The sequence below is a fragment of the Anser anser genome, assembly GCF_964211835.1.
Source record: "Anser anser genome assembly, chromosome: 6".
NCBI lineage: Eukaryota > Metazoa > Chordata > Aves > Anseriformes > Anatidae > Anser > Anser anser.
The window spans coordinates 15,624,667-15,644,379 of NC_139726.1; the positions used below are offsets into that span (position 1 = coordinate 15,624,667).

At 47.2% G+C, this 19,713-nt stretch overlaps 1 protein-coding gene across 2 annotated transcripts in view; it reads right to left on the reverse strand.

Annotated features, from left to right (window-relative positions):
• ADCY5 (adenylate cyclase 5) overlaps window positions 1-16,473 on the reverse strand; it is a 221,056-nt gene extending 204,583 nt beyond the window's left edge. Inside the window, exon 1 of one of the 2 annotated variants that reach the window (XM_083841338.1) lies at window positions 14,533-16,473. In XM_083841338.1, the coding sequence (XP_083697464.1) occupies window positions 14,533-15,543 (1,011 nt within the window). In that variant the 5' untranslated portion in view covers window positions 15,544-16,473. Of the gene's footprint in view, window positions 1-1,660; window positions 8,878-14,532 lie in introns of those variants that run through there. The other variant, XM_083841339.1, reaches the window with a different exon arrangement.
• Window positions 16,474-19,713: the final 3,240 nt, after the last annotated feature.

Genomic DNA, 19,713 nt, shown 5'->3' on the forward strand with positions numbered 1-19,713 from the left:
ATGCTTTTCCTTTTGGGACAAGTTATTGTGATCTGAAAAAAAATATGGTTTTAGGAAAAGTAACTATTTTTAAACAATCCCAAATGCAGACACTGACCCCAAGCCAGCATAGCCCAACAAAGCCCAGACACTGTTTTCTATAGCACAGTTTCATAAAACCATTTAAGGCAGAAGCTAACATACAGCTGCGCATGCAACAGCCCCAGAAACACTGTGAACAAGAACCAGTTTAGGGCACAGTTATGGAAAGAGGTGCCAGGCCAGCATCCTCAGCCACTGCTGACAATGCGTTATTGTTCCCCTATAATGCAGTTTTGTTTAGGGCCCTCTTTGGAAATTCCATGACGACATGCATGCAAAGTGCCAGGGTGGATGCATGCTCCTCCGGTATTGTTTTCACCGCGGTTAATATTCCACCCACCAAGACCTCCCAAACAACTGTCTGCTCCATATGTTCACGACTTCATAGAGCAGGGATATACAGTCCTGTCTATATACAGTTTCTGTCTGCCTGTCCCCATTGCTCCTAAAAGTCACCGGGTGCCTCTGGCAGCTGCTTTTCAGGAGTTTTAGAGCTGGCCTTGATGGCAGCCACAGTGATGGGGCCTGCACACCCTTGTGAGCTCCTCGCTTTTAATCACCTGAGCCACCGGTCCTGAGGACATAAAATCGTGGCTTGATTCTCACTTATGCTAAAGAAATAGCAGAAAAACAGTGTAAGTTCTCAGCACAAAAGGGTTAGAAAATAACTTGTGTATTGCTACTAGCTAAGTAAAATCCTCCCCATTTCCTCAGCAAAGCAGCACTTGACCCACGTTATCTAGAAAGCACCAGCTTGCTTGTTGTCCTGTGAAGGCAAGTTCTACTTAGAAAGAAACACTGGCCCACACTTGAGCTGTCTCCACCATCAGGGGAGCAGAAGAGAAAGGCTCCCAAGGAAGCACCATTAGTCCAGTGTGCCATCCTCAGTGGAGGGGTCCTCTGAGGTAATTTTTCTTTTGGAGGGACTAACACCAACCTTTTTCTTCTTGCCTACAGCATCCACTCAAAAGCAAAGCTGATCACTCCATACTCCTGCCCAAGAGCAATCCTGCCCTGTGAAAAAAACCTACTTCCACCTAAAAAATGTTTCATAAACTACCAGCTTCCTATTAAGAGACATGTTAGGAATCACCGTGCAGATATCGCTTGTAAGGCATTCAGAAAACAAACCTAGATGGGTGGTCCATGTTGCAAGGTGCTCTGCTGCAATAAGGAAAGCCATACAAGGAGGCCTACACCAAAACATCCTGATCAAATTAACGTGCTCCACCTGTGCTCCCATGCCCTCCTCCCACTGTCAGCAGCTTGAGAGGTCTCTTCTAGCATTTTAACACCCAGCTTTTCCTATAGTTGGTGGGTACTCATCCACATGTTTATTTGCCAGACCTTTTCCCATCCAGTCTCTTGTTTTAAAAATCTTTTGGAGCACTTAATGTTCTGGTTAAGACACGGATGGACATACAGATAGAGTTTATACACGATCCAACTATACTGCAGGATACGTACGCTTCAGATAGTAACATGTCACAAATGAATGCTGCATGCCACATGTAATTTAAGGTCCTCATCACCACAATACCTACATGAAAAAGAGGCAAATTGTTCTGCAACTTCCCACCTGCATGTCTGCCTGCTCAGTGACACCACTTCCAGTGCAGCTCATCAGAAACCACCCCAGCGTTGTGCTGAGAACAGGCCAGAAATGGAGAATGACAAAACACGCCGGGGAGAGACAGGGCTGGAGGACTGCAGCATGGTGTGCAAGTCACAGCCTGATTTTCCAGAAACGTGTAGTGCTTCTCTCCAGTGCTGGTAGCAGGAACAGGCAGGTGGGCCAGGCTGGGCAGCAGAAGAAAGAGGCAGATGCCAAGGTAAGCCTGAAGCAAATTAAATATCAGAAGGCAGCAGGTTCCTTTGAGACTGCCTGGTTGCTCTTTTGGCAGAGGAGGAAAGCAAGCCATTAAAGAGGCAGAATACAGCAGTGTCGACTTCATTTGCAGCACTAATTGCCATGCACGTGCACTAATTGCCCTCACATGAAATGCAAGGGAGCAGGCACTACTCTAATCCCATGCAGTAGGTGAGGCTTCCAAAACAGTGCTTGTTGGGTCATGCTCTCAACCACACACTCGATTCCTACCAAAGCAAAATGGAGGGAATTGGGGCAGTGTCTTTTTTTATTTTCTCCATAAAATTATCCATTGAAATTTATTAGAGACTGGAGAGGAAGCTTTCAACCAGTTGTTCTCAGCTTCCTTCAGCTGCATCTGTGTCTGCTCCTGGCTCCTTGACATCACTTTCTCACTACATGATGCCCAGCTGCCTTTCTGCCAGCTCAGGTGCATATGTGCACCTCCCGGACTATTTTAGTCCAAATAAATGGACTAAACTAATTTCAGCTGAGTTGGGCTGAAACTAGGATGGGGGCAAAAACGTTTCAGTTACTGAGGTTGATAGTCTCTTTGGCAAGCACTGCTGCTACAGGACATGCAACCAAAACCCTGCAAGACCCAAATCTCAGTAATCCTTTGCCATATGGGTGAAGAAGAGGAAAATGCACTTCTCACCACTAAGTTTTTACAGTATTTCTTCTTTCTTATTTATTTATTTTATTATTGTTTTTCCCCAGGACCTACAGAGCAGTCAGGCTGGGGAGAGACTAGAGACACTGCAGACATCTCCCACCAGCACCCCTCTGAAAGGTGTGCACTGCAGGGTGGCTGGTGTAAGACAGATGCCTTTCAGAAAGGTGAAGACTGATCAGTGTAAATCAGTCACTATTGTTCTACGCTAGCTGTCCCTTCATACAGAAAAGCCCTGAGGGGAGTTTAAGGCAATTCCCAAGCAGCCAGAGGGAAAAAGGTATTTTTGGTGACTGGCAGAACACATTTAGATTCCCATTCATTTCTTCTGGTGCTAAATACAAACTAGACAAGGCAATAAGGATTTAGGGCATGGTTAGAACAGGGGTGAGATGCCTATTAGATCTGGCAGGGACAGGCAATAACAGAGGGAGGAGTAGGTAGCCTGGTCATTAAGATTCAAATGCTCTTTAACACAGCCCAGGAAACTGCAGCTCTACTTAAGACCCCTGCTCGTGCAGAAGGCACCTTTCAGGCTTTTTCCTCTCTACTGAAAGGACATTGTCACTTTCTCCCACTCCATCCTAACGCACTGGCCACCAAGCCAAAGTTGTCATGCCACCCACCTGAATGGAGCACGACACTTCTCCACCCATCCCCAGCAGGAGGTTTGGCGGCGGGGCTGTCAGCCCCTAAGGTTTTACATGCAGCAGATACACTCACGTTGCAGCAAGGCACTGGGTGAACAGTGCGTGCAGGGCTGTAAGTGGCTTAAGCAGAGGAAGAGCTCATGGAAACCAGGGGAGCTTCTCCAAAGTGAGACCCAGAACAGCATCACTGGCTGCCACTTCACAGTTTGGCAACCTGGGATCCCACACCAAGGGGCAAGCACAGAGGGAGACACTCTTCTAACTGTGCGTTGCTCATATATGCCATTTTCTAAGCCAATATTATTAAGTACTCCTGTCTTACACAAGCTCCAGTCTTACCCTGGAGAAATTATGGTAAAGATTTGTCTGCTCAGAAAAGTTCATCAAAATAAATTGAAGAAGATTATTTAAACCTGTGTGAACGCTCCTCTTAATGAGCGTGACTTTATTTAGTTTGCATTCCCTCTGGAAGTGAATTAAATTAACTGGGTCCATTTGCATCTACAATAGTTGAATAAGGTGATTTCAGCAGTGGACAACAGTTTCTATGTGGTATTTTTTTGTGGCTTAACTAATCCACCTATGGCTACTTTTCCGGGGCACCACTACTTGGACAAACCTTCAGTGTCATGACTACAGCCAGATAATCATTATCCACATTAGTTTAGAAGGGAAAATTGCAGTCTCCAAACTTTATCCAATGAGAGATGAAAACATTTTCAGGAAATACTTCCTCAAGTATTTGTTCACAGCCATTTCAACTGTGGCTGCAAAAAGCACACACTCCTAAGAGCCCCTGGAGCAGCCCTGAAGTGCTAACAGGTCAGGAACGTAGTTAACTAAGGATGCCTGTTCCACCAGCTGAGGAGGACTACAGGATGAAAGGGAAGTCACCTGTGAGAGGAGCTGAGCATCAAGCTTTTTGCTGGTACTGCAGCACTTTCAGGACCACCTCATTTATGTGCCAGATGTCATATAAATGTACTATTTGTGACAGAGAGAGAGCGGCAGGCTTGGGGTGGGGTGGGAACTAAAGAAAGCGAAACGAGGAAGCTAAGAGCCAGTTTCAGCTACAAGCAGCCACAGAGCTACGATCATGGGCATCTCTACTACCTGCTCATCAAATCCTATGCAGGGCTGTGCTTGCTCGTTTGCTTAAAACAAGCACAAAACCAAAAAAGCATATCGGCATCTTCATGACTCCAAAAAGCACGGATAAAAAGGACGGGTGTTTTTTGGATGAATATGTGATTAGTACCTGCCACAAACAGTTTAGGCTGACTTAGTCTTGTCTTGGTGGATTGGGATGGTGTAGCTGACCTCCAGAGGCATCCTTCAACCATATCATCTCCAGTTCTGCAGCTTTCAAAAACTGTCAGTGCATCTGTCATAGCAGTGGGATGGCACTTGCTCCAGCACACTAACATGACTAAGAAGACCCAAGCCTGAGCTCTAGTCCCTCATTTTATTCTGGCTTTTCAACAACCTTGCAAATTTCTCAGATACGGTAGTAAACCCCACATATGAGCAGTAGCTACATGATGGTGCTTTCATGTACTGTTAAAGAGTCAAGAACAGAAATGGAGCAAAGAAAAATGCCATATTCAACAACAGTTACAAAGGCAAGAACGTAATTACCCAGTATGAAATCTGGGCATGATGTCAGAGCCCCTTCACAAACTAACACGACCATCTGTGTTATGTTTCAGGCAGACGATGCCACCCGAAGTAGGAAAATACCCCCAATATGTTCCACCACAGGGCGTTATAAACCTGTCTTACTAAGGTGGGGGAAGCAGAGGTTCGGTTCACCTTCAGTTCAGAGACTGTTGCTGATTCCTTTTTCAGCTGGCAAATACTGTGCGTTCTGCATTAAAATGATTTTCCATGCCATCTGAACAGAAGTCAGTAAGCGTAAGAGAAGAATCAGTCACCGAGCTGCACTAAGCAACGTCGGCAGTCCTTCCCGGCCTCGCCATCAGCGAGCTCACTGCAGAACAGCCGTTCCCACACTAGTAACCTCCCTCCTGCTTAACGGTTTTAAAGACTGCAGTTAGCTTTTAAAGAGCTAGAATGACATTTTAATTACACAGTCTCCCACGGCAATGCATAGCATCTTCCTTTGCAGGCACCACACAGCATCGCTTCCTTTCCTCTGTGAGCTTACTAGTAACCACCTGCCTGAAAAAAAAGAAAGCCCATTCAGTTGGAAACATCTTCATTAATAATGTATTCCTTGGTCCACCCATTTGTGCTGTAATTCTGTGCATAAATCCCCATACATTAAGCAAGAACACAGACAAAGCTGCTGTCGGGTACCTCCCAGCAAATGGAAAGAATTCATCACTCAGCAAGCATGTCTGAGCAGCTCTGTCATCTGTGGGCTGACTGGCAAACTACTGTTTTTAGAAATACTGATTTGAGTAGTCCCTTACCACAGTGCTAGCTCTAAGAATTCAGTTTCCAGCTTCTGAGGTACACAGAAATCAGTGCTTGTAACATTTAGTCTAGAGAAGGGAATAAAGGGAAGGAGCCACGGCTTTTTCTGAAGGGGAGAACACAGCCAGGGAACTGTCTGTATTAGAAACGTTTTATGACAGATTCTTGCAAGCAATGTCATAGCCTTTTCTTTCGACTATGAAGTGAGACAGAATGTCTTATACAAGCTGCAAACACGTTTAAGGAATAAACAGTTTGCGTAATTTGCTGCTTTAAGAGATTAATTTCTAATGTCTGGGAGGGGGGGAAGAGCAACTTTCTGCATTTATATTCCTCCTCTGTTGCATCAGCACAGTCCTTTGTTTACTGTCTACAAAGATGCACTCTGATACTAGTGGAATGTGTATGTTAAATCAGTAGTGCAGCTTTAATCCTCAACTCAACTCAGCTCCCCAGAAGTAAAGTTTCCCAGGAGGAGGGAGCATGGCAGCTAAGCACTGCAGTGCCATAAACGCCCAATTCACAGTAAAAACTTTTATGGGCGTTCCATGGATGCGTAAAACTTTTCATGAAGAGATGCAAAAGTTCAGCATTTCACCTGAAAAGCCATCAAACTGCAGAAGAATCAGTCTGGCTAAAGGCGACGGAGGGAAAACCAGGGCAGGACAGAGGATGCTTTGAAACACACTTCTCTTCTGTCATCTCTGCTGCTATGCAGCAGGAGAAGCCATAAAACTTTGACCATACAGTGCACACTGGATTTGCCTGATGCTATTTACTACAGACAGTCCAGATAACATCTTAAACACACAAACGCGATTTGTGTTCTTGATGTCTAGGGAAGAGAGCAAAAGATGCATCGCAATTGCATTAATCACTTATGATGGATATAAAGAGAAGCACAAAAACATTTTATTTGCAGAACAAAGCATGATGATACAATGAAGCATTCTACAGCTAACATTGAAAGGAAAATCCTACTCTTCATCAGCAAGCCAAGCCTGGCACTAGGAGTGATACTGTTAGTGATGCCAAAGCTGCCCATGAATTCTTCTAAATTCACTTGTAAATGCATCACCTTTGCAGTGCAAAACTGAATGTGTCTGGCAGAAACAGTTCTCAAACTTGTCTAACCACCAGGCTTTTGAAGAAAGAAGGGCTTCCCACATCATCAAACGCAAGCTTGAAACCAGAAGCTAAAGGCAGAGCTTTAAATTGTGCTCAGTCCACTGCTCCGAGTATCAGAGCAAGACCAACCCATGCTAGGTTCTGCTGCAGATTTGATCAGCAATGCCATTCCTCTACCTGCCAGCAGCAAGGCTGGCAGCTCATCAACATCATAAAACATCAAGTACAGATTTTCTTGGGAGTGGTCCAGTCGCAGGTGCTAAAAAGCATTTTGCCTCTTGTCTTGGCCTGACAGCCATTTTGTGTGTGATCTCATTAAGTACTTGAAACCTCAAGCTTTTCTACGATAAGGTGAGAACATCTTGGAGTTCAGGAGACAAATATTAAAATTCTTGTCTCTTTCTCACACCCCCTCATAAGTAGATTATTCTTTTTAATATCTTTGGGGTTGTGTTTTTTCATTCACATGAGATTTCCCCTTGGGTTTTTACCTAGCCTAAGGACTCCATAATAATGAATCAATTTAAACTCCTGGCAAGAGGAGGATACATCTCGGGTAAAGACAAAAAAGGTTTTTCTTAAAGTATAATCAATTTAAAAACAAAAAGAAGAAAGAGCATCCCCTGGATGCAAGCTATCACAAGCTAGGATCGCTAGGCCAGACTTCAGAAGGAGTAAAGGAGCTAACGCTGAGTGCATCCCACATCAAAACCCAGGACTCACAGGAGATGAAAAAAAGTCACTCAGCAGCTATACAGGAACCCCACCCACTTCCCAGAAGCTGTGAATTTTTGCATTCCTCACAAACACACACGTTGTCACTATCCTACCACTGCAGGCCATGAAAAAAAGCCATATAGCACATCATGAAATCTCGGAGCAGCTATAAGGCTGGGGGGAGACTGCTGCGCTCTAGCTCCGTCTGCATTGCATTTTCTGGGTACATATTACCCATGCAAGGTGCCATGTAAATCCTACAGTATAAAGCAGACAGTAAGATAAACCTTGCCCAAGGGTAGCAAAACTTGGAGCCCTGTCTTCCACCTCCCCAAACAAAAGCGGGTATTTTCTCTGAACCGCACCCACCTGCACAGGGAAAAAAAAAAAATCAAAAAAAAAGAGGAGGACAGGAACTTTTCAAAGCACAGGTTCTCACTCAGAAGCAACCAACTTCTATAGGGTAGACCACTTTACCACACACATGGAAGCTACTGTCAAAATAATTTTGATTTTCACCTCTCGATGTTTCAGCTGCTGCTGAAGATCTTTTTCATTGTATCTTTTGCCAGGACAGAAGGAAAGGTCTTTTGGTTTGATGAGAGGATGAGAGTAATACCCACTACCAAAATGTAAAAACAAACCCAGCTATTCCCAAAAGACCGTAACTGTTCCCACTACTGAAACGGCCAAAAAAGTTAGCAATTGTTTCAATTTTCATAAAAGATTCCGAGGGAGCTGTGGTGCATGACTGAAAGATTAGCTAATCAAACCCAAATTGAGAGAGAAAGCATATTTGGAGAGCTGTCTGGAGCCCAAAGTTCACATTGCTGCTGGGCAGAGTCCCAGTCCTCTTCCACCCCGGAGCTCAGCAGCACCGTAAGGATGTTTGGGAAGTGCTGCCGCCGGCTCTGAGAGGGCACAACCAGCCTCGGTGAGTCTTTAGGATGGGGATAACCAGCATTTTGTTTCCACTGCAGGTCAGGTTTATAAATCACCTGAATGCAGTTAGTAACAAAAGACCACATCAATAAGAGGTCCTGACTCGGACAGGGTCATGTGTGGCTCAAACCAAAGCCCCCAGCCCAGGACGCATGAGGTCAAGTCAACAGCCACGCTGTGGGGTTACAGCACCCAAAGCTGTCCTTCTGCCTCCTGCACCTCGATGAAATCTGCTGACGTTTTGCTGAAACATCTTTGCCTCCCCAGAAGGAAACAAAACTAGCACACCCTGACTTTTCCAGCCCATCAGACGCTCAGCAGGACAAGCCTTTTGCCAGCATTAGCACACCTGGCACAGCAAGGCACCCAAATCACCCCCACCGAGTTTCGTATTCAACTCACAAGCTCCAGGCCAGCCGTGGGACTGCGACTGCTACCACAGGGCCAAGAGAAACGAGTTGAATGGGTCAGTTTACTGAGACAACGAACCTACCAGGAACGCAGAGAAATTAGGCGCACAGCCCTCAGTAAACACTGTTACGTGAGCAGTTATGGGTGTCGGGGAATGCTACAGTGAAATGAAAAAAAAAAATTCAGGGTGGTGGGAAGGAGGGAAGTGAAACATGGGAGGAAGATTAGGAGGTGGCAGGACCACAGGGTAATTTAGAAGATAAGAGAAGCAGACATGCCTCTATAAACCTCAAGCAACACAGTCATTCCCAAGAGATACCGACAATATTCCTAATAAAGACTAATTGATATACAATACCTCAGGGATTAAATTAATTACCTCTGTTAGCAAATTACACTAGGGAAGGCAATTATCAATGCAACAGCTACTGAATGTTTCAGGTTGCCATTTTTTTCCTGACCTAAAGGCCTCAAATGGTCAATTTTTACCAAGTTCAGTCCAAGCACGGCTCAGTCAGCCTTCAGTTGTTAGTGCTGCCGGAGCACACCTCCCTGCACGAGCAGCTCTACTGTGTTTATGCAGAACAGGACATTAAGTGCTGCAAGGCACACAGTAAGATCACATCCTAAATAAGCATTACTCAAATTTATTTTCCAGGCAAACAAAAGTAAAAGAGGCAGCATGCAACTGTTAAAAAAAATAAAAAAGTGACAAACAGATCTACCTGCATTTCAGGTAGCACATTTCTCCTCCTTTGTGAATAAATGCCACTAGAAGACAATGAAAATGCAATACAGTGACTTGGTAACACTTCTTGAGAATCTGTTAGTCTCAAAATCAGTCATTATCTACATATCTTACGCATGCTGCAGCTCAGTTGGAACATGCAGTACTACTTCTGCTATGTGACTAGCTTCTCATCGAATGCCATTTGAATTGCATCTGAAAAGCATCTTTACGAGATGCTAGAAGATATCCACAAGTCAATACCCTATTACAGTAAGATGTTTTTAGCTCTGCTGAAGTGACAGTTTATCTAGGGAAAGGAAAAAGACACATTTTCATACCAACATCTTCCTAGAAATGGTTAAACTGAAACACCACAGTTTCGAGAGCCACTGTGCAGCTGTGGATCAATCGTGTATCATTAACATGGACTGACATGGAGAAAGGCCAACACATACACAGTTCTCAGAAGTGAAGGATGAGGAGTACTCATGTGATGTTGTTATTATGGAGGCATATGGAAAGGGGCCGAGCAACAAGAAGCTCAACATCAGGAGCCTTGAATTGGAGTGCCAAAAACAAGAGCCCTGTGCTGGGGCAGCTGCAGCCAACTGTGCTATTAGAAAGCCTTTGCAGAAGGTTTGCAGCAGTATTTGGGGAGGAAAGAGATCTGAGGTTTTCAGTTTCTCTTTCAGGGAGGTTACAGACACAAGACCAAAAAAAAAAACCACCCAAAAAACACACACCCAAAAAAACTTGTATACATCTTTCCCAGTCTTCTGTTTTTGTGGTACCTTAACAGTCACCCACTCACACTGAGTTAATAAACTACAAAGCCTTAACTGTATCCTTGAACAAGGAACCTCAAAAAGTTACAATAGAACAGGTTTGGATGGGAAAACAGGAATAAATCTAACCTCAGTCCACAGGTTTGTTTGATGTTTGTATATTACATTCTTATCCTTTACTCCTGGTCCCCCATCCCTCCCACACACCATCCCCATCCCTTTTCAACTCTGATTCAGAGCCCAACAAACTCCGTTGTGAAACTCCCTGTCCCTTAGCCCCTAGCCTGACAGAAATGCCAGGGCTTACTCAAGACCTGCTGCGCTGAGGGCAACTGGTCCACTCACATGACCGCAGTGAAGCATCTGCAACCCATACGCTGCAAGTTCCCCCCGTGTGTCCGTGCAGAGTTTGTCTGTTAGTTAGGTGGTCTGTTTCTTCTGGAACACGGAACAAACCTCATTATCAACTTTGTTGTGAATACAAGACAATTTATTGATAAATAGTGTGTTTCCTTCTCAGGTAAGTATTTGACAGTTTTATTGGCATTTACTTCTCACATGAATCTTGGAGTTGACTACTTTCAGAGCCCAGAAACGTATCACAACCACCACATGGAAAAGTCTAAAAAGATACAGCATAAATACGGAGAGGGGAAGACAGACCAGTGTGCACTGAAACACATTTGTAACCCCCATCTTTCCCAAAATAACACAAGGACACAAACCTGAAGACAATTGCAGTCATCCCCTCCCCAGTGAATCCAAACCCAGTCCTTCTGGAATTAATTGATCCCAGGTACACAAAAACCTGTAAGTGATCAAGATTTGTAGTTGGAGGAGTGTCAGACATTCAGTATGCTCTGCTTCCGGCAGCAGTCTTTGGAGGTAAGTTCTCAAACAATTTCTTCTTATCCCCTCACTCAGCAGGGGATAACTTTTGAAACTAATGCAATAATTCACACTAATCGTCGTGTTTTGTTCCAGTCCAACATTAGTTCATGAAGTCAGGATCATCGCCTGTACCCGATCAGACTCATGGAGGGACCACATACACCCGCTGCTTTTGCCAGGGGTACTCAGGCTGCTCATTTGAAAGGCAGGCCCCAGACTCCTCCAGTCAACAGGCAGAAGCCAGAGCTGCCTTTCTAAGTCTGTTGACCCCAGAATTGTTAAAAAGCAGCTCAGCTGAGAGGGAACAATCACAGCTACCTTTATTCCTGCCACTTTACCAATTCAGAAACAGCGGTGTGCCTTAATCCTTTCCTGAAGCAACGGATGAGGAGGGCTCTGCCTTTAAAGACACCAGCCTGACTAGCATCACCGCAGACCACAACACCTGGTGACAGAGAAGTCCAGGAGTGCTAGGAGCAAGGCCATTCAGTCAAATAAAATCGTGCATCCTCAGAGAGGGAATCCAGCAAGTTGCCCTTCTCCCAAAAGGGACCGACAACCGAGAATTTCACCCTCTTTCTCAAGAGAAGCAGCAAGGCTTTTAACAGGGTCCCTGAGCCTCATAAAAGCGTGCAGAAGTCTATGCAAGAGTCACCCTGCTTGAGATTTGAATTATAGTGTGTCTGATTTTTCCTTGCTTGGAAGCACCTGGGAGAAGATTAAAGGAAAACAAGCCCTCACAAAGAATAACTTGCTGAAGTACTATGGTTAAAAATGCCATGACAAGAAGAGGTTGGGGGACGCACATCCCAAACAGCCTTTCTCCTGCGAATGCTATGGATAAAGAACCATCTGGTCACGCAGTCACAGATGCATTCGTATCCACTTCTGCTCCACAAAACCCGGGCTGATGTGACAGTCGGAGTGCAGCCACCGAAGACAACTTAACCCTCTCCTCTCGATTTTATCCGGCTTTCATCCACCTTCACCTTCACTGAGACTGAAGGGAAAAATAGGGCTTATGTGCTTCAGTGGGGCAGAGCTGAACGCGCCACATTTCCATGGCAACAAACGCAGCCCCAGTGAGAAAGGCCTGCTCATAGCTGTGAGGCAATGTGCTCTGTAGGAACAGATTTTTCTATCAGCCAGAGATAGCAGCTCACGTTCATACGCAAATGTGCAAGGAATCTTGATTCTTGGCCTTGTGCAGCCCCGCTGGATTCAGCAGAGCTGTGCCAGTGGAGACCACAGTAAGATAGAGACCGGCACTTGGGGTAAGTAGAAAGAAGTGCAACATGGAGAGAGATGTTGTCTTTGAAAACAAAGTAAGAGGACTCCTAAGATATTCCTCATCAACTAAACACTTTTCTGAAGCTGCAGTAAAGCCCAGTTCTGGCACAAAAGGGAACACAACTGTGGCACGCAGATTTGTGAACACTGCACCATCCCCTCCTGCCCGTGCTTTTACCTTCAACAAGTTCACATTTATTCACCTGCTCCGCCTCTTACAAATAAACCTGCTGTGCTGGGAGGAGGGAGCTAGTCTAGCGATCCTGAGCTGTAAACATCCCAAATTCTCCACTGAGGGAATCGATCAAACGAGGCTCCTTCCCATTAAGATACAGTTACCAATACTTTCCACAGTGAAAATACGTTATGTGCTCATCACTGCCCTCAAAAATCAACTTGTAACAGATTAAGTCTTTTGGCCTTCATCATGATTTTGCCTTCCTATTTAAGAACACGGTCTCTGAATATACTGAATTCAAGAGGACAAGTCTCAGTGTATGCAGGGAAGAGCATGCACAAGGCTTTGTGGGACCAGAGTGATGGTGAGCAATTTCTGGCATTAGCAAACTTTTCCAAGTCAAGCAGAAAAACAGTAACAGTCCCGTTTACAGCGTATGCTCTGCTGGAAATGCACAAAAAGCCATTTATATCAAGCATAAGAAAAATATGCCATGTGCAGTTTATAAAAATATCTGTAACAAGCTAAGAACAAAGCCAGAAACTGTCCGAGCAGGCTTAACTGGGCAGGGACAGGGGGAGAAGAGAATAGGGAGCAAGCGGGGGGGAATGCAGTAATAATTTCAAGGGATATTTTGTACAGCGAAGTAGTGACAGCCTGAGCATACTGGAGTTTTATTGATGGGGGGAAATAAGCCCTAGAACTTTTCCTGATACTGCAGTCGGTGGAACTCAAAGCAACTTCACGGTCAGGCTAGAGGCAGGCGCTGCAAGCACGAGGCTGAATTTTGTGTGATGCGACAGGTCGGTAGGCTACCGAACTCCTGGTGTTAACAAATACACGAGCATCCAGGCTGGCTGCGACAGGTTCCTGCTTGCTCAGACCCCTGCTCCTTAGAGGGCTGGTGATTATCACAGTGCTACGTTTTCAGTTGCTGGTTCTGGGATCACCCACGGTGCCTACGGAGCTGGTAGTGTATGACCCCCACAGCCACTTGCTTTGCTTTGTAAAGAAGAGTGGCACCTTGTATTGCTGTTGTTTATACAGATACGGTAATTAAAAATTGCACCGTAATGCATTCAGCAGTAGTCTTATTGTCCCTGTGAACTGAGCTGCTCCAGTTAAATACGATATCACAGCTAAATAATCATCTGCTTTTGTACATCTTTACTTTTTGCTAGCTGCACGTGAACTCTGGGCTTCCTCACCGTCGACATTTCCAGCACATCTCAGAGCAAACACCTTCCTGGTAAACCAAAAGCTTATTCAACGTTTCCTTGGAGCACGCTCCCCGACGCCTCAGCAAGCCCTGCGCTGACGTGCATTTAGCCCCTGGAGTTACACACGAGGATAGCCTCTACCCGACAGAAATCACGAGACTTTCCACATGTTTGTTTCCTGGTGACCCGGCAGCCCGCGGGACACCGTGCCACAGGTGCATGTGGCACAGAGCTGTTGACACTAAACACAGCTGAAGGGCACCAGGGGCTGGCCGGCCGTGTGCCGCAACAGCGGGCATTGGAAAACCCTCGGACAGGTTTCCTAAATGTTCAGAGCCTTAGTGACACCAGCACTGAGGAAACACACAGCTATTAAAAAAAAGGGCAGAGGGTACCGCCAGACAGCACAACATCCCAGCAGGTCACTCGGGGCTGGGGACAGAGCCAAACCCACTGTCCTCGCTCTTCCAGGGCAGTTCGGGGCTGCCAAGCGCGCACACGAATGAACAGGCTGAGGGCTCGCCTACCTGCTTTAGGAGGAACTTATCCTCTGCGTTGATCTTGAGGGAGACGGCCAGGTGGATGGCGGAGAGCACCACCCCGCTGATGACCGCGGCCCTCATCCGCACTGGCAGTAGCGTGTAGATGCTGTAGATGAAGAAGACGGTCCACCAGATGCCCTCTGAGGCGCTCCTGGGCCACACCAGCAGAACCCCTACCACTTGCACAGCCAGGATGACCAGGATGACGGAGTAGCATGCCAACCACATGTGGTCCTGGTGGAAGTCGTTGCGGTTGCACACCATGCACAGCACCACCATCAGCAGGATGGCCAGAGAGAGCACCACGACGTAGGATACCTCATAGCGGCCGTGCACAGCATGGAAGATCAGCATGACCACGCAGACCAGCACCAGCACGGCCATGAGCATGGTGAGGCTGCTCTGGTTGAGTCGGAAGAAGTAGCGCTGATAGAGGCGCTCCAGTTTCTCCGACTGGAACTTCTTGGACCTGAAGATCTGCAGCAGGCTGCTGCAACAGCTGCCCATGGAGAAGGCCGCCTCGGAGCCCCCCTCGTCCCCGTCCTCCTCCTCCAGCTCCTCGATCTTGGCCTTGATGCGTCTCTCCTCCAGCCCCAGCTCCACGGACCGGGGCCGTACCTCCCCCTGCTCCCCCAGCTGCCGGGGGCTGGCATTATTGGGGGCAGCGGGGGAATCACCGCCGGGCGGGTGGCGGGACCGGTGACGTCGGCTTTCGTCACCGTGTTCCTGCCAGGCGGATTTGGACCTAAAGCTCATCATCCTGCAGCCACTCTCCCCGCGGCTCCGGCTCGCCTGAGGCTCGTAGTCTTCCTCGCTCCGCCACCTGCTCGCCATGCGGGAGGCCTTCTTGCCCGAGGACCGGTTCGGAGGCGGCGGGTAGGAGTAGCCATTGGCCCTGGCCTCCGCTTCGCCCCAGGCCGAGCGGTGCTGCTCAGTGCCCGCCCAGGGCGCGGGGCCACCGAAGCCCGGGGGGCTGACGCTGTTGGACCGGGACATGCCCTGTGGGAAGGGGCAGCGGGCAGGGGGCTCCCCCACACCAAAAGGGATGACCAGAGGGGGACAAAACCCCAGAACACAACAAAGGAAAGAAAAAGATGGGGAAGTCGACGTGGAAAGAGGGGAAAAAAAAAAAAAAAAAGAAAACAACAAAAACCCCAAAGTCTCCGCAGCGTCCCCTAGAGCCGGGGCATCCCGAGGGGGGACGTCAGGGCAGCGCCGGCTCCATCGGCGGCCCCGCTGCTTCCACACCCGGGGGGCGGCGGAGGGGGGCCGGGGGGCGGCGGAGGGGACCCGGGGGACCCCTCCTCAGGGCAGGGCGCCCTCAGCCGCTGCGGGGCGGCCGCAGGGGGCTCGGTGCTCGGCGGGGGAGCCGCATGGCAGCTCGCCGCGCCGCGCCGGCCCCGGGCACCCGCCGCTGGGGGCCGGGCACGGGGCAGGCGGGCGGGCGGCGGCAGCGGCCGCCCCGCGGGGAAGGCGGCGAGGCTCAGGCTCAGGCTCGGGCTCCCGGGGCCGCGGCGGGCGGCGGGAGCATCCCCTGCCCGGGGGGAGCCTGCCCGCGGCGGGTGGTGCTGCTGCTGCTGCTGCTGCTGGCGCTGGCGGCGGCGCTGCTCCGCCGCTGGGAGGCGAGGCGAGGCCGGAGCAGCCCCGGCGGCACGGCAGGGCGGGCGGCAGCCGCAATGCTCATGCACATACAGCAGGCAAAGCTGGGGAAAAAAAAAAAAAAAAGAAGAAAAAAAAAAGGAGAAAAAGGTGAAAAAAAAAAAAAAAAGCAGGGAGGGGAGGGCTCGGCGCGCCCGCCCGCAGCGGCACGGCCGGGACCGCGATGGGGACCGGGACCACGACGGGGAGCGGGGTAGGGACGGGCACGGCCCGGCGCGGCGCGGCACAGCCCGGCCCGCCCGCCCCGCGCCCCTTTGTACTCCCCATTCAACCGGGCGCCGGCCGCGCCGGCCCCCGCCCCGCCCCCCGCCGGCCCCCATTGGCGCGCCCCCCGCCGCCGCACGCCTCCATTGGGCGCCGCCGCCGGCCGGCCCGCCAATGAACGCGGGAGGAGGGAGGAGGTTTAACCCTTTCGGTGCCGCGGGAGGGCGAGGCGCTGCCTCGGCCGCTCCCCCCCCACCCTGACGAGGCGCTGCCTCCACGGCCTCTTCCCTTGTCCTAAACACACGCATAAAGGGTTTTCACCAAAAAAAGTAGGCGCACGTAGCTCACCGACGTGGCGTGGGCCTGTCAGGTGCTGTGCTACAGGTTGCCCTCACGATTCCCTCCCTGACAGGAGCTGTTTTTTATAAATAACCCCTTCCTTGGGGAGCAGTGCGCCATTTTGGGGCTGTCCCACAGCACTGCCACTGGTGGAGGGGCACAGGGCTCAGGAACGCTCTGGTCGGCCACTGGGCTGGGGATGGACAGAGAAAGGACGGTCCAGGACGCTGTGAGGTGGGATGGGTCCTGCTCTGTGCACAAAGCCCCCTTTTGGAGGTCTTTCCAAACCACTAGGAAAAAAAACTCTTTCAAAAAAAAAATTGCAACTGTAAAATAAAGTGGAAGGAGAAGGACGGCTCTCGACAATTTAAAAGTAATTCCCCGTGACAGAAAACAACTGAGGAGCAGGCCCCTACCTGATCCGCCTACATCTGACAACCTCCAGTTCTGGGTATCAACAGAGCATTGCTCAGGTAATGGGACAAATAGTTTTGAGGTTCCCATGTTTCACCACTGGGACTAAATCAGGTCCTATTTAGTTTTTACACAACAGCCTCTAGAAGCCTCAGTCCCTGTGAGGATTTCACTGCACACTAAGCTACAGCCCCTTCTCCAGAAAGTTTACTTCCACAGGTAAGAGAAACTGAGCATTTCAATTCTAATGCATCATTCGTGTTTCTATACTATGTCATTTTATTTGACCTAGTGATCGTTCTGCTTATTTATATTACAATAATCGATGTTAAAGCTGAATACGTCAAAGTTGTATTTTTAAAAAAATTCTTTAGCTTTCAACCTTCATCCTTGCCAGAGGGGAGAAAAGTCTTCAGCCTAAAGTTTGTAACTTTAAAAACAGGTAGGTAGATATGAGATGGTGAGTTAAAAGAAAGGTAAAGGAACACTTGGAGGAAAGTTTTCAAGGAACCTGTAGACTTGAGAAAACAATAAGGATTCTGTATTAGAAGCAAAAAGAAGAGCCAGTTAATCGGGCACTAATGAGGACACAGTGCTGTGACACAAAAGACGCAAGATACCACACATACATTAACATGAACGCCTAAAAGTAGGCATTTAAGATTTTTAGTATCTCTTATCTTGGAAATGCAGTATAAGAAAGCTAACTAGTACAATATCGTAATATTAAGGTACAAATTATAAGAGAGCTCACCTATAGCTTTTCACCCTGTTTAAAGAGATTAACAAGCACAAATATCACAACTGTGTAATGTTGAAGCAGAGAAACTTCTTATCTAGAAAAGCTAATGTTTCACCTTGCATCCTTCCCAAATTCTTGCAGCCTTCCCAAAATCTATTCAGCCAATCATAAAAGCTGGTTTTTGTTTGTTTTTTTTTGGGAGGTGGGGGGGATGAGGTAGGGTGAGGATGGGGAGCGAAATTCCATTAAGTTCCCTCAGTCACAATTTAATCAAATTCTGGATCAAAATAGAACCCTACCTGTTTGGGTTTCTCCCTCCTTCAGCCGTTGTTTCTCTACACCTAAATGACAGCAGGCATATGGTAGATTGCGAGAATACTACCACAAAATTACTAGAATATCAACTCCACAAGACTCTCCAGGGAAGGTGTGAGAGAACCAAGTACAGTCATATAAATGAAGCACAGATCTAAAGCTCTTCAACACACACAGAGTTCACATACATTCTGATTTTAAATGTAGCCTCATAAATCAGTATACAAACATATTTTACTTTGTTATTATTACAACAGGTGCAGTAGACAAACATTAGCATTCTTTCTTTGCATTATTTACTTAGAATGGGGAATAACACCTAGGTACTGGCCTCAGACCACACAGTGCACATTTCACTTTCTGAAGTCTTCGTGATTCATGCAAGTGTTAAATCCAGAACTCTGAATTATCTATGCTCCCTAAATTAGTGAAGCCATTATAAAACATGGTCTTGGTCCTTCCACTGACTATCTTAGCATAGTCCAAAATAGTCCTCTGAAACCCAGAGCTAATAAGAGAATCCAATACAGAGACATGAAATACTGAAATTGAACAAGCTGTCATTTATATATAAAAGGGTGGAAAAAAAGACCATGGATGGAAAAGCAGTGTTCTCTGTACAAGATGACTAATGAAAGTTAGTTTCAAATGTTTTCATCTTAACTGTGTATGCTCCCCTCCTCATTTATTTGGGCATGAGATTAGAGCATATTGTGGGTGGTCTGAAGATAAGCACAGACTCAAGCTGTAGGAATTTCTCCGAGACCTCTACCCTTCTTTCTAATGTGGCCGATACTGTTCATTGACTCTAGTTTATGTCAAGAATAGGTAAATGGGCTGGAAAAAAGAATGTTTACCTAGCCTGTTTTCATCATGAAGCACAGGTTTGAACAACCACATACAGACACTATTCTGTTCAGAATTTTTTCCAAATTATACAACTGCAATGGGCAGGTGTCAGTATACTGTACAGTACTTTTATTCTTAAGAATTCATGTAATAGGATTCCAGTGACAGTTCAATATGCAAACAAGTATCAGTTTTAAACTTAGAACCAAGAAAAACTAAATCATATGATTTTTAACATCAATGATATATATGTATTTACATCTTTCTATCAGCGATTTATTTCTTCAAAATCTGGCAAGCTATGGCCTGATCTGCAGTCATATGTCACCAGGAAACTGGATCACACTGACTCTTGAATGTTTATGTCTGCCCCACATTCGTGTGCATCTATATTCCTAGAGCGGATTTCCATATATCCTTTGATATGATAGTGCTTTTGAAAAAACAAAGCAGTTATCTTCAGAGTGCATAATTTACTTGTGGTAGGGCTTTGACAGTATTGTTAATTTCTAATCCTTGCTAAGTAAACTAACCCATGATGCCTTACTTTCAACAGCCATTTTCTTGCAGATGCAAGAAAGGCCTTTTCTGCTGGTTTAGCTTTCTAACTTCAGAACAGTTGAAGCAACTACTCTTGCTGTCTG